Here is a 15,236-nt window from a genome sequence, read left to right on the forward strand (position 1 = left end):
TGGAAATTTGCCCAAATAAGGCTATAGACTAAACAGGCAGTTTCATCCATTAACATTACTTTATTCCATCTCTAGATTTTTTGCCTCCCCTAATGTCCAACTTTAAAGAAAATTCACTACCCATTTGACAGGCAATTCTTTCCAAAACTTCCAAGGATACACATAAACAGTAGTTTAAGGAAGTATTGTACCTACTGGGTATTACCCACTTAATGCTTCCTTTTCTTCTGGCTTCCACCTCATCTGTGTTGGACAAGAGGTGGCACAGGTGAAACAGAAGAGAAAGAACCAAGGAATTCCTCTGTACAGTGCTTGTTTCTCAAGTTGTCAGATTCCTCAGCATTTTTCAGCATGTTTGTGCATGTTTCAGCATGTAAGGAAGAACTGAACACTCAATTATTCAAAATCACTTTTTCTCTCTGGAGCAGAACTTAGCTAGAAATCATATTTGGAGCTTAGAAGTTTCACTGGTGATGAATTCAATTCTGGAAACAGAAACTTACAGTTGAGGAAAACTTTGGTGTGAATTTAAGTCAAGAGGAGCAGCAGACAAGCTACATAAACACTTCCTGCAATACTGTGTACATGCACAGGGTGTGTGTGTGTGTACACAACCTTACATCTCTGACTTTGCCTTGGAAAAGTCTGTATTTCCATGAAGTAATTCTGTAATTTTTGAAATAAACCCCACAGCATTTAATGATTAAAATAACACAACAGAATGAACAAATGTTTTATTGGCATGTTCATTGTCGTAAACAGCATCTGGCATGAAAAAGTTTACCAAAATCTTTTGATTGTTATAAATTAGGTGGTTTTCCAAAAACTACGGAGAATTGTTCTCTATTGATCTTTATGGACCAAAGCAGAAAGTTGCTGTTCCTAGGCTTTGCAATGAAATCATGTTGACTGCATCAGTCTTTGCACCACAACCTGAACTACCAAGTTTATATGCTGAGGTGTTATAAGAGGTTGCCCCAGTATTTTACTACATACAGCTACGGAATCAACTCTGGAAAAAACAAAATGACTTTCAGTGGGTGGAGAAGATGAAAACTTGTAATAGTCTCAAAAACAAAATGTACAAAAAAAATAGCTGAACAAAACAAGAACTTCATTAACAAGGGGAAATACAACCCTAAAGTACCCAACATTGTCAAACAGAAAATGAATACAAATTTAAATAGGCAACTATACTTCCAAATGTACACAATAAATGTTGATATGTGAAAAGAAATACCATATGTAAATAGCTGAACTGCAGTTCTGTTGAACAGATAAGGGAAATTTTATTTACACATTGAAGACAACGTAATTGAGCTGCTCATCGGCTTCCGTAACCCATGAAAAACCAATTCACCTTTCGACAGCGCTTCTGCAGAATGAACCAACACCTGCTGGCAGCTTTCTGCAGACACCTCCCCGCCTGTTTTTTATGGAAGAATATTCTAAAACCTTACACTCGCAGCACTTCCATTTCATCTTCGACCCTTTTCTGCTGCTTTTCTAGAACCAATGTGTTAACACGTACTTCAGACTCTCTGATGAGGTAATGCATGTATCAGTGAAACAAACAGAAAAGAGGATTCTTTCATGGCCTTTGCACAGCTTTTATTATTAAGCTATGAATATCCCATTTGAGGCTAGTTTCACTAGCTACTATGTGCACACTGTCCTCAAAAATTTTCACTCTTCCCTCCCCGCCCACTTTTTAGTTCTAATCTTTTATTTGCACATCCCTTTTTAGCTTTACAGTACAGTTGACTATAGTGCACAACATGATTCCAAGTCAAACAGTGACCCAGCGGGGCACTGCGCTTCTGACCGGGAACACAGCCCAATCAGTGCTGGTGTCAGCGCTTTACACCTAATGAGTGTCCTGCCGTAATGGCACTACACAGTAGTAGTGAACCTTTTTTATTTTAAACAAAAAAAATTCCCCAGGGAAAATGCTATAGCGAGTATCAGTCTTGAGTCAAATCTTTATTTGGTGCTCCGTCCAGATAAATTTTTAGTGCTTTTTCTTTACGAGGAGAGTAGGTTACCCGGTGTCCAGTTTTCTGGAGCCTGCTGCTTTCTTTTTTCATCAGTTCATTTCTCTGCTCATCTGTTAATTCCATTAATTCTTCAGTTTTATCCCTAAAATTAAAATAGATGTTAAAATTTATGATACAATGACCACAATTATAGTTTTGTACTTTTCTCACAAGAAGAAACTTAATGAAAAACACAACTAAGCATAATACTCCTTACTGATTGTTTCTTTTTTTCCTCCAGAAACCAACAACCTGACTGAACCTGCTTTTAACAAAGACATTCAGTATTCTGTCTGACAGCAGACCCAAGAGAAGCTGCAAGAAACAAGGCTATGCTCCTCCATCTGCCTGGTAACTCCTACCTTATAAACAACTGTCTGCTCTATTTAGTCACAGTGCCAAAAACTAGAACTATTGGACAGACCCTCCCAGAAACCACTGGCAGTAACTGGTAGCCCAAAATTTTCCTCAAGGCCAGCACATCACCAGCCAGTTGTCCCCCACTCCCAAGCCCACATGTAATTATGAAAAAAACCTGTAGGCTATGTGTTCATGAAGTTCCCTCACACCCCAACTTTAGCAGAGATTATAATACTTGAGCTCTTAGTCCTCAAGCAGTGCCTTTGGGTTTCTGCTGCCAGCTGATGAACATTTTTCATGTTAACTTTTATGCTAACATCCTTTTTCCCGAAGAAGCCATAGTAATTTCTCAAAGAAATAAACTCAGAAAATAAAATCCTCTCTCTCTTAAACAGAAGGCAAGACTTTCAGAAGCCTAAAAAGGACAGAGTTTCATTTTAAGATATTCAGGTTTTTAAGAAGCTGAGGAGCACAAAGTTCTGAGCATTTCTCCTTAAGGTCAACAGAATGCAATTTTTAGGCCTCTGTTGATTGCACCATCCCTCGATCTTATATACAGATTATTTCCCATGGTTTATTATACCATAAAACAACACATACCTATAAAATATTACCGCACCATCATCACAAATGTACAGAGGCCAGACATTCAATGTGGATACTTTAGGATTCCAGTCCAAGTCCTGGTGAATCTCCAGTATGGAAATGTCGCATGGAAATGTTCCTCTACCCTGAGAGGAAGCAATTACTTAGTGAATAAAACAAAATTCACAATCACACATCCATGCCATTACAAGGTAAAAATAGACAAAATCTTACTTACCTTTGCAAATTCTATGTTTTCTAAGGGTATTCCACTTACTTCACTCAGCTGTAAATAGAAAACCAATGGTGGATTTAATACTATTCCTGCCAACTCTAAGTCAATACTCAAAAGTCCTCAAGTATTCAAATTAAACTGACAGTGAGAAAACATTAACAGCCAGTGTAATTTTCTCCCATTTCCTTAGGAAACAAAGATAAACAAACAATACTGACGAAGCCAGAAAAATTCTGAAATGTTTTAGTCCTACACTTTGCTAATAAATTTATCTGAAAGAGCTAGCTGAACACATCTATTGGTACAGCTGTGTCAAATTCAAATTTCTCTTATTAATGGTGGGGAAAAAAAAAATTAAAAGCCTCTCAGAGGCAATTGTGGTCTCAAGGAAAGAAAAGCATAAGAAAACTATTTCTTTGCAATCAAAATATAGTTCAATCTACTTGGTACAGTTATACTGTCCCTGAGCAGCAGCTGCCAAATTCAAATATAAAGTGGGCAAGAAGTTTGGCATGTTGGAACATCAAAATAACAGCTTGAAAAAACAAGCAATAATAGTTTGTAATTTCTTTCATATGTTTTTCAAGGAAAAGGGACACAGGTAGCATTATGCTTCTTCAACTTAGATTTTTTTTTTTTGCATGCATTCACCTGCATACTTCCATGGCAGACCATTGTATGAAACTAAAAATTAAAGCTGATATTTCATATGGTTTTGATAATAGGATGGGAGAGGCTCTAAATTCCTCAGGGAAAGAAAAAATCATCATGCAACAAGATTTCTGTAGCTATGACATCTGTGTCCTGCCCAGCAGAGGACATCAATTAAGCTCTTAGAAACCACAAGAAACTTGCATCACATTACACATTTTACCTTCTCTTTTAGTTCTTCAACACTGCTGCTTTCTAGCACTACTTCCTGGAAGGAATCTAGTTTCATCTCTGATGGCCTCCATCGTCTCGACAAAACAGCAAGTTGTGACATAGATTTCATCTTTTCTATTCCTAGGAAAGAAGTTTACTAGTATCAATATCACAAATGATCCTATTTAAAATTAGGAAGCACAGCATAAACATATTCAACTATGGAAAAGCACACTACATATAAACACACAGTGAGTAATCCAGTAAGCATGCTGCAAGTGCTCCACCAAAAAGAGGGAGGAAGGGACTAGGGTTTCACTGAACTTTGTTATCTCCCTTCAGAAAACTATTCACAGGCAGCATCTCCTAGAAGCCTTACCATTTATTCCTTTCAGGAGGACATTTTTTTTCATCAAACCCAGCTCAGTTATACATACAAAAGCTATCCACCTGACCTGAGGATGACCTCCAGACCACAGATAAGGATGAGACCTTACCCAGCAATCTGGTATTTATTCATGAGCCTCAGTTTCTTTACCCAAATAAGATTTCCACATTTCACACACTCATGGTACACTTGTTATTAAAGCCTGCTTTACACCTACCACCTGAGGAGTTTTAGTATGTACTGCCTCCAGCCTTCTTACAGCAGTTTCAGGTTAACAGCTTTCTCTGGCTGGCAGGGTAATACTGTTAGTGCTATAGTAAGATAAGCAGCAGAAGTGCTAACAAAAAGCTGATTTTTTTTTTTAAGTCTATAGTTTTGCAATTTAACTTGAATAAGTTGTGGTTTCAACATTTGTATCTATCATTACATGCTTGTTTTGCATGAAACCACCACCACCAGTATTCAAAAGCTTCTCCCTAAATACCTCCTTGCCTACAACTGCATTTTTGCTGCCTTGCAATATTAACCTAGTGTCTGAAATGAAGATACAGCCACCTAGTGCTTCTTGGCATTTATTTCAAGTCCAAAGCAACCTCATAATTTTTCTCAGACCCAGAGAATAACTAATTGTAATACATTTCTAACAGTGTGATGTAAATCTGCCATGCTTAGCAACTTAACTGTAAATTATTCTATGTTGCCTTATTTACTTGCTTAATATCTTCAATATTTAACTTAAGAACAAGATGAGTGCAATGGTGATGGTGAAATGCCTCACAAAACTTGAACATCTGCTTTTACACTCTTCTTATAACCCCTGTGGAAGTACATGAAACTTACTTTTCACAAAATATATTGGGATTTAGCTGCATCTTCTACAAAATTATTAAAGTAGCACCTTCTGGGCAGAGCCAGACAGTAAAAGTTATTACAGAACACCTGAAAGCTCTATGTAGCCTATCATACGGCATCTCTCTGGACCAGGTGGGCTCTAGTGGTCTAAAAAACAGACATACTCACTACAGAAAACTGCCTCCCTGCCCCCTTCAGTTTTGCTTTTGCATTCAGAATCCAAACTGTAGCTGTAAAGGACAGTTTAAGAAATGCTGGTTTTAATCAAATTTAAGAGACAATCTGCTCCCTTAACTTTTGATCCAAAGTCATTTTGATGACCAAGGTCTGTTTGAAAGGTTATCACTTTGTGACAGAATGAGGCTTTTTTCACTGCTGTCTGAAAACTACTAAATGACTGAACAGCTGTGCTGACTTTAAAAACAACAATGTATGTATACACATACACACACACAAATTCCAGGTTAAAAACTAACAAAAACCTAATATATAGACATTCCTACATTTTTATTTAAAATGAAAAAAGATGGCAAAAAGCTACCTACAGTATATCTGAAAGTTTCCAGCTTCATGCAAAATTTTTATTATTGTTGCTTTTTTTTATAATAAAATTTAAAATGTCACTAGCAGTCTTTAAAAAAGGAAAATGGGAAAAAAATTTTCCGATGCTTTCTGAAGAAAAAAAATATAATCTGTAATATTATCTTTACTTTCTCTTGACACTATCATTATTACCATCAAGTATTTCTAAGAAGACCTCCCAATTGCTTGAAATATTGATATCTTCTTCATAGATATGATAATCCAGAAACACAGTTCCTGGGTTTTTCCAGCTTTTCTTTCGTAGGCGAAACCTGTGAACATATCACAAAGAAAACACTCAAATTTTCATCTGCTGATAAACACTTATCACTGCCAAAGATGAAAACTGATTATTTCCTGACAAAACTGAAACAGTTAATTTACATGAGGCTTGACTAAATTTATCAGGAATTAGATTAACAATCTGAAATAGTCCTGCCAGCAAAGTACGACTACTGGCTCTTAGTGCTGTGTGAAAAAGCAAAACAAGCCTGCATTGTGCTTGTTCGGAGCAAGAAATGTCTAGGGGTTTAGAGGAAGAAAAAAGTTTCCTATTTAAGATAAGAAAACAGAATAGTATCAAACACTTCTGACAATTTTGCTGTTCCTCTTTTTTTTTTTTTTTTTTTGACAGTAAGAGGATTGATGTCTGATTTCTATACTTCAGCCTTATGCATCAAATCCAGTGCAATATAAAAGGATGTGCTCTGATTTAGATACAGGGGTAAATAAATTTATAAACAACTAAACTGAGATGAAGCATGAGTAAAAAACTTTAATTGCAGTGCTTACTCCACACACAAAAGCAGATACAAATTTTGCTATGTGCCCCATAATTGTAGGGCATTAGAGAACACAACTTAAGCATGGAAGTTGTAGTTAGGAAAGGAAAAACACTGATCCAGATCTAGATTTCTATTCCTTTTCTCAACAGGAGAGGCCCAACACTTTTATGTTCCAAAGTTTTGCTTCAGCCTGATTTCAGCATATATCAAGGTCCCACCAGCTTGCTTATCAGATCTTACAGGTTCTTTGTTCCAGTAAATACAGAGCATGAGCTACTCAGTAGTACATACCACATCACTTGTAACTGACAGTGGAGAGCAAGTAGAATCAAGGTCCCAAAGCAAGCTTAACCTTAATGAGATAACCCCTTCTGGGGTGCTGGTCAGTGCTGTACACACACCCCATGACAAAGCATGAGGCAGTTTGCTGCACTGATCTATGCTAAGCCTGCATAAAACTTCTTAGATCTGAACATGTAAATATGTTAAACCTGTAAGTATTATTCCTGCATCACTCTATATGAGATGAAAGCCAAGAACTGGTAAAGTAATATTTATATTCACACTCTGATTCAAAGTTCACAGCAACTTATTTTGGCCCCTTTCATAACTTCCCTTCTCCACAAAAGGAATAAACCCACATTTTAAAGTAGTATTTAATCATGTAACTTGAACAGATTGCAGTGTCTTTACCTGTCAATTGTCAAGTCTAGGCCACATTGTTCTCGAAGCTGAGGAAGCAGCTCCTCTTTTGACTGGCGGACAGTCATTCCTTTAGCAAAAACTGCATCTAGAAGAAACTTGCATGGCTGTGAACATAAGTAAAAAAATATTAAAGACAAAGATTTTGAACAGAAAATACCAGATTTCCCTCCTGTACATGTTTTGTGACCAGTACCATCCACCTAGCAAAATGACCATAAGAATGCCTTTTTAAGACTGCAATCTATTTTTTATGTCCCAAAAGATGTACCGAGCAAGTGAGCTGTGTTACTCAGAGGCATTTTTGTTTTATGTTTGTCTTACATAGAGAGGCCTTCTTATGCAGCTAAACATCCTGGTAAGCAGTCTCTAGTGGACAAACGTGACAACTTAGAACAGTACAGTATTACTGAAATCTGCAACCATGTGCACATCAGTTTCTTATTTGGAAAGAATGCCACATGACTCTCATACATGAAATGATAACAACAAAACAGTTATTTTCATTTGTCCTCCATTTACACTCCAGAAACAGATACACTTCAGACATACTGCAGGATCACATTCCAATCATGGATTTAAACAGCATAAATAGAAATGACTGCAGTTTCACATTCTAAATTCAGGAAAGCTAGCAGGAAAATGCACAGAAGAGAGTGACTTCCCTCCTTTCCAAGATTCCAGAAAAAAAAATGTAGTCAAGGCACATACTAGTATTTTCATGAGTCAACGTTGAAATATCAACACTTTACCTCTGGCTCATTTACCAAAAGCTGATAGACTTTGACTCTGTATTCACCCTTCTTAAGGGCTCTTCCAAGCCTGATAGTTATCTGAAAGGCAAAAGAAGTATCTGTTAGAACTGATACCAAAATCAAAATTACACTTAGTAACACAATACTAAGACCACTGTAATGATTTCATCTGGACAGGTTAGCAAAAAGTTGTAAGTTATATTACGTTTGTCTGTATTGTACCAATATATTTTAAAGATTCAAAATAACTTGTGAATAACCTTATTGTCATCAGAAAATGATGAAAGTGTCTCAGTCAGCCGAACACTCTCAAACTCTTGATTGCTGGCATAGACTCTAAAGACTTTGAAGTGAGAAGATGGAACTCCAACAAAAGGCTCCAAATGTTGCTTGAAGGCAGAGAGTGTAATTCTTTTATCAACATGCACCATCAGCCCTAAGCAAAAATAAAGGTAAAAATGGCATGAAACACTGCACTGCCAAACAATCCAACACTCTAGAGAACTATTTCCATATATTCAGAGTTATCACTTACAGCAAAACAGTAATTAAAAGTCAGGATAGTAGTTAATTGTCACGTTTACATTTTACCTGAGGGCGTCACTGTAAACCTTGAAGACCTTTGCTGTATTTTAAGTGTTATGGGGTAGATACTTGTGGAAGACACAACAGTTCCAAACTGCCCTATTTTGTAATCAGTGAAGAAGTGGAACAAAGAAGTTTCTCCTCCATTGAGGAAGGTAACAAACAGAACTAGGGAGTTTTAGCAGAGAATTCTCCCACAGCTTTCCCCTGCTTCGAGAGAGACAGAAGTGGGGCTGGCCAGGGCAACACCAACAAACCTTTTTTCTCTTGCTTTCAGTATTAAAAATTTTGGCAACTCTGCGTTCTGAAAGGCCACAGGATATCACAGTACAAGATGAAGGCTAGATTAAGGGACTTCACCAGAGAATAATTTTGTAATCAAGGAAAAAGTAGTTGTAATACAAAATTCTGGAAAGTAAAGTGAATAGTTTATCTCCAGAAATTGAGTTTCTTAATATATACAAGTTGGACTACACTGAAAACTACAGTACTATTACACCATGCTAGAATAAAAGAAGGTATAAAATCATTAAAATAAAAATTGCTAGTCACAATATTTAACTAAACAAATAAATTATCTGAATTATTAAATCTGTTCATGTTGTCAATGTAAGAACACAGAAAAGTTTTCCCTCAGGATAGTAATTTGCATAACATACTATGAAAGTGACAAAGTTACTGTAAATAAATCCTACATTCAACTAGTACCACCAAAAAATAAATAAAATAAAAAAAAGGCAAAAATTAAAGTGGTTCAAGATTGGCCTCAAAGACAGACCTTTACAGGCTAGAGGAGTAATTTTTTTAAAACTTAAGTAGCAGCAATCAGATTTCTCCATAGTTTTAGAAATTATGTTCACCAAAAAAATGGCAAAAGATTTATCTATTTTCATTACATCAGAACTTCTGGATTGACAGATAAACCTTTGCCTTCCCAAAAATCTATCTTATATCCCTCTATTCTTTATTCCTCAGTTAACTACAAAACATATGCAGCTACTGAGCATTGTTTAAATTACTTATCTTTATGACAACCAATACACTACTTTGGCTCTTACACTGAACTTGATCAGACATTTTCATGTCAGTCGTACACTTCATTGCATCAACTGAACTTTAGTCAATGAAAGCAAGTCTACTGAATTAAATGATTGATGTCAAGTATATCTGTATTTTATTTACAATTAAACAACTATGAGTTTTCAGGTTTGTTACTCTAAATGTTAACAGAGAGAGTTACTGCTCTGTGGACCAGAGTAAATAACTGCAATCATCAGCCACAGATGCAAGTATTTTCCTTGCCACTTGAAGACAAGGCAGCTTGCTCTCCAGGAAATACTCTCAATATAAGGAAACAGATATATCAGAGGTAGCTTTTCATTCTCAAAGACAAAAAAGCCAGACACTTTTCAAATATGTAATCACTTATTACAACATCAAACATCAGGCTGTATTTTTGTTATAACACCATGTCCCATCTTTGCACTTTCACTAGTTTTAATTTGATGTATAATCAAGTTCTCAATACTGTCATTAGACTTCTAAATACAGCATACAAATTGAACAGTAAGGAAAGCTGAATTATCTTAGGCTTTTAAAAAAAAAACATGAAAACAAACATACACTTTTGCCGTTCTCCTGAACCTTCGTCTGCAGTATAGGGTTCTGACTTAAAGTACATATATTGTGCTTCTCCTCTGCTTTTGCCACTTTCATCATATTCGCTGTCTGTTCCAGAATCTTCTTCTGCTGTGTCCCAGGTTTCTTTCTTCCCCTGATTTGCTTTTGATCGCCTACTACTTGTGATACTATGAGAATCAAGTCCATTAGCCAAGGGAAGAGGGGCATTGTCCACATTGCATAAAGTATCACTGCTGTGACTGGAGCTGAGGATATCACTGTCCACTGAACTTGTACTCCTGTCATTATTTACATCTGAATCAGACCGCTCCTCAGACTGGAGATTTTCTGGATCGGAAATCTGAATTTGGTTTTCAAGTTCTCTGTTTTCTGCTGATGCTGAAGAGTCTATTTCATTTAAAGGTGATTCGATGTTTTCAAAATCACTGGCTTCTGTGCTTTTGCTGCTGTCACCATTATCACCCTCCTGTTGCTGCTGCAGGGACAAACTTTTAAGCTTTTCGGTGCTTTCTTCCAGAATTGCCTCTACAGATTTCATATTACCTACAGGTCCTTTTACTCTTTCACAGGCTTCATCCAGGTTGCCTGAATCCCCACTAGACTTCTGATAAACTGCTCTTCTAAATTGAGATCCAGGTGATTGCTCTGGCAGTGAAACATACAGTCTGATTGTATTTGCATGACGATCCAAAAGTTTCCATAAATGAGAATCTGTATATGCCACATGACGATCTAAAGACTCTGAGCTTTCAGTAAATACCTGAACACAAAAGAAAAATGTTTTATCAAGCAGTGTTATTTTAAATGAAATTAAAAGCAACAATAGCAAACAAAATTGAGGACACATCAGAAACTGTGTCACCAAGAAACATTACCTTTCATAAAAAAGTAATACAGCTTAAGAAAAAGATAGATTAAATAGTCATTAATAATGATTTTACTTTTCCTTATTTTCATAATCATGGTAAGAAATAAGCAAACTGAAACCAAACTGAGCATCTGCAGTAAACACTTATGTTCAGAAGCTTATTTATGTAGAACTTCACCTGTACACTAACACTAGTCATGGTAGTAATGAGCCCCACATCTACAGTTGGTGGTTTCTAGTACAGCATCATAAAAATAAAATAAAAAAATCTTTAAATGCATACATGGGTAGGCAAGCACAATAGAACGAAACAGAACAAATTTCTCTTTTCCTTTTGTTGAAGGCTACTGTGTTGTAGTGACTGTGAATGCAAAAGGGCTTCAAGTAACTGAAAAACAACTCGATGCCATTGTTTTGCTCATCTCTAAGTCATCATAGACTTCACTAATTTTTTCTTCAGAGGACAGTGTGTTCTTGAGCTTAAGTTTCCATGACTGAAGATGTGCAAAATGTGCTAAAAGATGTGCTATTACTACTGTAATAAAAAGACTAATGCTACAGATGTTACTTAAGTACTAAGTTACTCTTCTTCTGAATGCATTACGCAACTATTACTGGAAACATTTATTCAAAATCTTGTTTCTTGGAAAAACAATTTCTCTGGGAGAATCTCCATGGTAAAAATTACTGAATTTAAGACAAAAACCCAGCACAGACTTGCTCTCTGTTGTGACATTTGTTTCTTAAGAACGTTAATACTGAAAGGAAGCACATATATTTAGAAGGTTTAGAAAACAAATTAAGCAAGTTTCAACCAATGCCAACCTTTGTTCCCTAGGAAGGGTCGAGTTCCTATGGACTGTTAACCTCACCATCATTTGAACCTCTGAGCATCAACCAGATGTCTGATTCTCAGCCTGCTCTGCTTTGTACGTGAGTTTCATAGGTAGCTTACAGGATTCATCAGCACTACAACATCTGCTAGTTAACACTGCATGACACAGCCATCCACAGTTATCCTTTACAAATCCAGTACACATAGCCATACCTCTTACAACACAACAGTGAAGTCTACAAATACATGAAACAAACAGCTTAAAAACTGGAGTACATACCTTGTTGCTTCTAAAAAAGCCTTCAGCTTTCAGTGTTTTGCTGGAAACATTCAGAAGACGCAAGTCATTGTAGCAACGTTCTAATACTACTCGCATTGTTTCAGCAGGCAGGTGTGTAGCCTAAAATAAGATTTGACAGTAAGGTAACACACACATTGTATGTAATTTCAAATACCAGAACAAGTATTTAATTTCTTAAGATTATTCATAAGGAACCAGAAGGTTTATTTATTGAGTTATAAATTGCCAAAAATGACAATACCTCCCTACTGTTCTACCCCAGTTCCTTTCCTCCATCCCCTATGTGTAAACACATAGCAAATTTTAGTTTTTCTAAGAGGTCAGTAGGCTAAAATGGCTTCGCTTTGCATAAAACTGGAAAAACATTAATGACCAGTAATAGAAGTCATCAGTGGTATTACCAACCAAGGGCATGAACTAACTGAAAATAAAAAAATACTCTCAAGCACCAGGTTTTGCACACTTTACACTTCGTTCCCAGTTAGACTGAACTCAAATTACTGAAAGTAAGTTTTGTAACAAATACTGTGAAGTTACACCAATCACAGAACTATTTTATACACGAGAAAGTAAAGTGCCTGTCTTCCAATTCAATGCAAACAGTAACATCCCATGGTTTTAGACTATGTAAAAAATCAGTCTGTATCCTAATAACAAGTGGTTGCTGGGATGAAAATGAGGGTATGCAGGGGAGACTGTGGAAGGCATTTAATGTTAAATTTACACTACTGGAGCCAGTGGGGGAAGTCCTATGTTGGTTGAGTTATATGGTAGCAGTTCACTAATTCTGCCACTGACTGAATACTCAGAGAGGTGGTTGGTTTAAGTTACTAACCCAAAGGGACACAAGCCCAACTCTGCAGCTTCCCCAAAACTTTACTATCTGGTAAGCTAATAAGAAGTATGGCCATACAGTGACTAAGTCTGAGAAAAAGCCAAGTTAGAATTTTGGATGGAAGCAAGAAGCAGATTGCTGCTTTCAGCAGCAGTGACCAGACAGACAAGCTCAACTGTAACAGTCAGCCTAAACCTACTGGACATGACACACAATATGAACCACACAAACTACAGGCTCATTTTAGATATTTAAATTATGACACATTTTCACAGTCAGAATGAATGAAGAGAACTCTATATTACAAAGTCCTTTACAACTGTAAATTACCTTTGAAATCAGCTGTTTAAACTCAGAAACAGTTTGATTTAAATAAGCTCGTACGCTTATTGGAGGAGCAACGGTTTCAGTCTTTAGGTCAACTACGTGGACCTTTACCATGACCTCTGTAGGGAAGAGGAAAAAGAAAACAAAACCACATAGATATACAGGATAATTCAACAAGTAAAGACACACTTGCATCTGTCTGATATACTGATTAAGGTGCTGTATTAAGTACATACAAACAGTAATAAATTTGAAAAGCAGTCAAATTTCAGAGGCAAAAACGTTACAATTGTAAAATTTTAGTATACCTTAGAACTGCTTCAATTTGGAAAAAGTTAGCAATATATCAGAGTATGTGGTTCTGAGTACTGACTTTGTAGAATTTAGTTCAAAGCCTTTCTTCTTTCACAGTTTATAACGAAGTTCTATGTTTCACAAGTTTTATTTTCATGCCATTACACAATATAAAATTTTAGTCTATTCTTATCTATATGCAATTACATGTCTTACCACCAGGTTTATAGCACTGGAAAATTTGGTCAGGTCTTCTTGTTTCCAACAGTAAATCAAACATGTACGTTGATTTGACACCCCCAAGTAATAAACCCATTGGTGTTTCCTCTTCTCCCTCATAAGATCGTTCCAAGTAGTCATGAAACTCATCATATTTGACAAGACGACAGCAATCCAAAGGAACAGCCTCTTCTAAATCCATTAGCTAAATCATGCACACACAGAAACCCCCCCCCAAAATTAATAATACATACTTTCAAAATAAAAAGAGAAGCCTACATCAAAATGCAGAGAAGACTGAAGTTTAAAAAGTATCTTTACAAACATATTCCAAAATCTCTAACTGCCTTGCTGGTACTCTACCAGCTGTACACACATATGGCAAGAACCAAAGAGTACAAGTGAGTAAACAAGATCAGATGTCTTCAACTTCTACCTATTTGTGAACAGCAAAGACCAACGTATTAGCTATGCAGGAAGTTTCTTGAAAGAATTCACTTATTACATATCTAATAAGAAATTTCTTTAATTAAAAAAGTATACAGAATTCTTTCAACTTATTGAGGCTATGGTGCATCTAAGAGCAGCTCTCACTGTTTTATTTTAAAATAAGGGTATGTGAAATCACACTGCCTTTTAAAAAGGCAGGCTATATTATTCCAATCAGAGATTATCTGAAGGCTAACGGAAAACCCAGTTAATAATCCCCAAGTAGAACACCTCTGAAAAACCCCAAACCAACCTGACCCAAAATCCCACAGCAAACCTCCCAAAAACCAGTCCCACAGCATTAGAAAAACTGGAGATACGCAACAGCAGAAAAAAATTACATCTAACAATTAAACTATTCTGTTACATACAGCATACCTTATAAGCTATTTCCACAGCTTCCTTCAGTGTCCTGTCCTTATGAACCTCTAATTTGTTGTCCATCATTATTTGTTTTGTAGGATGCATGCAGAATAATTTAATCTATGAAATACAAGGGGAAGAAAAATTGTCATGAAAGTATTTGCAAATAGCTTTCATATTAGGGCACATTTAAATTTACAATCATGTATTCAAACATCCTAATAAAAAAATATATCTTTAGCTCTACTTCAGCTTAGGACAGTTTACTTTGTGGTTACACAAACTTCAAAGGCACAGTAGGTAACACTAGTGTGTATATATGCATATATAAATCT

General features: G+C 36.2%; 1 protein-coding gene across 3 annotated transcripts in view; it reads right to left on the reverse strand.

The window, feature by feature from the left end:
- Positions 1 to 719: 719 nt before the first annotated feature.
- USP47 (ubiquitin specific peptidase 47) overlaps positions 720 to 15,236 on the reverse strand; it is a 45,235-nt gene continuing 30,718 nt past the window's right edge. For all 3 annotated transcript variants that reach the window (XM_071762290.1, XM_071762289.1, XM_071762288.1), the window contains 13 exons: positions 14,917 to 15,021; positions 14,047 to 14,254; positions 13,540 to 13,655; positions 12,354 to 12,473; positions 10,353 to 11,130; positions 8,405 to 8,580; positions 8,142 to 8,222; positions 7,381 to 7,496; positions 6,056 to 6,174; positions 4,091 to 4,221; positions 3,220 to 3,267; positions 2,997 to 3,127; positions 720 to 2,139 (listed from right to left, as the gene is read on the reverse strand). In XM_071762290.1, the coding sequence (XP_071618391.1) occupies positions 1,965 to 2,139; positions 2,997 to 3,127; positions 3,220 to 3,267; positions 4,091 to 4,221; positions 6,056 to 6,174; positions 7,381 to 7,496; positions 8,142 to 8,222; positions 8,405 to 8,580; positions 10,353 to 11,130; positions 12,354 to 12,473; positions 13,540 to 13,655; positions 14,047 to 14,254; positions 14,917 to 15,021 (2,304 nt within the window). In that variant the 3' untranslated portion in view covers positions 720 to 1,964. The remainder of the gene's footprint in view (positions 2,140 to 2,996; positions 3,128 to 3,219; positions 3,268 to 4,090; positions 4,222 to 6,055; positions 6,175 to 7,380; positions 7,497 to 8,141; positions 8,223 to 8,404; positions 8,581 to 10,352; positions 11,131 to 12,353; positions 12,474 to 13,539; positions 13,656 to 14,046; positions 14,255 to 14,916; positions 15,022 to 15,236) is intronic.

This window comes from Heliangelus exortis, chromosome 18 (assembly GCF_036169615.1).
Source record: "Heliangelus exortis chromosome 18, bHelExo1.hap1, whole genome shotgun sequence".
In the NCBI taxonomy this organism is placed as follows: Eukaryota; Metazoa; Chordata; class Aves; order Apodiformes; family Trochilidae; genus Heliangelus; species Heliangelus exortis.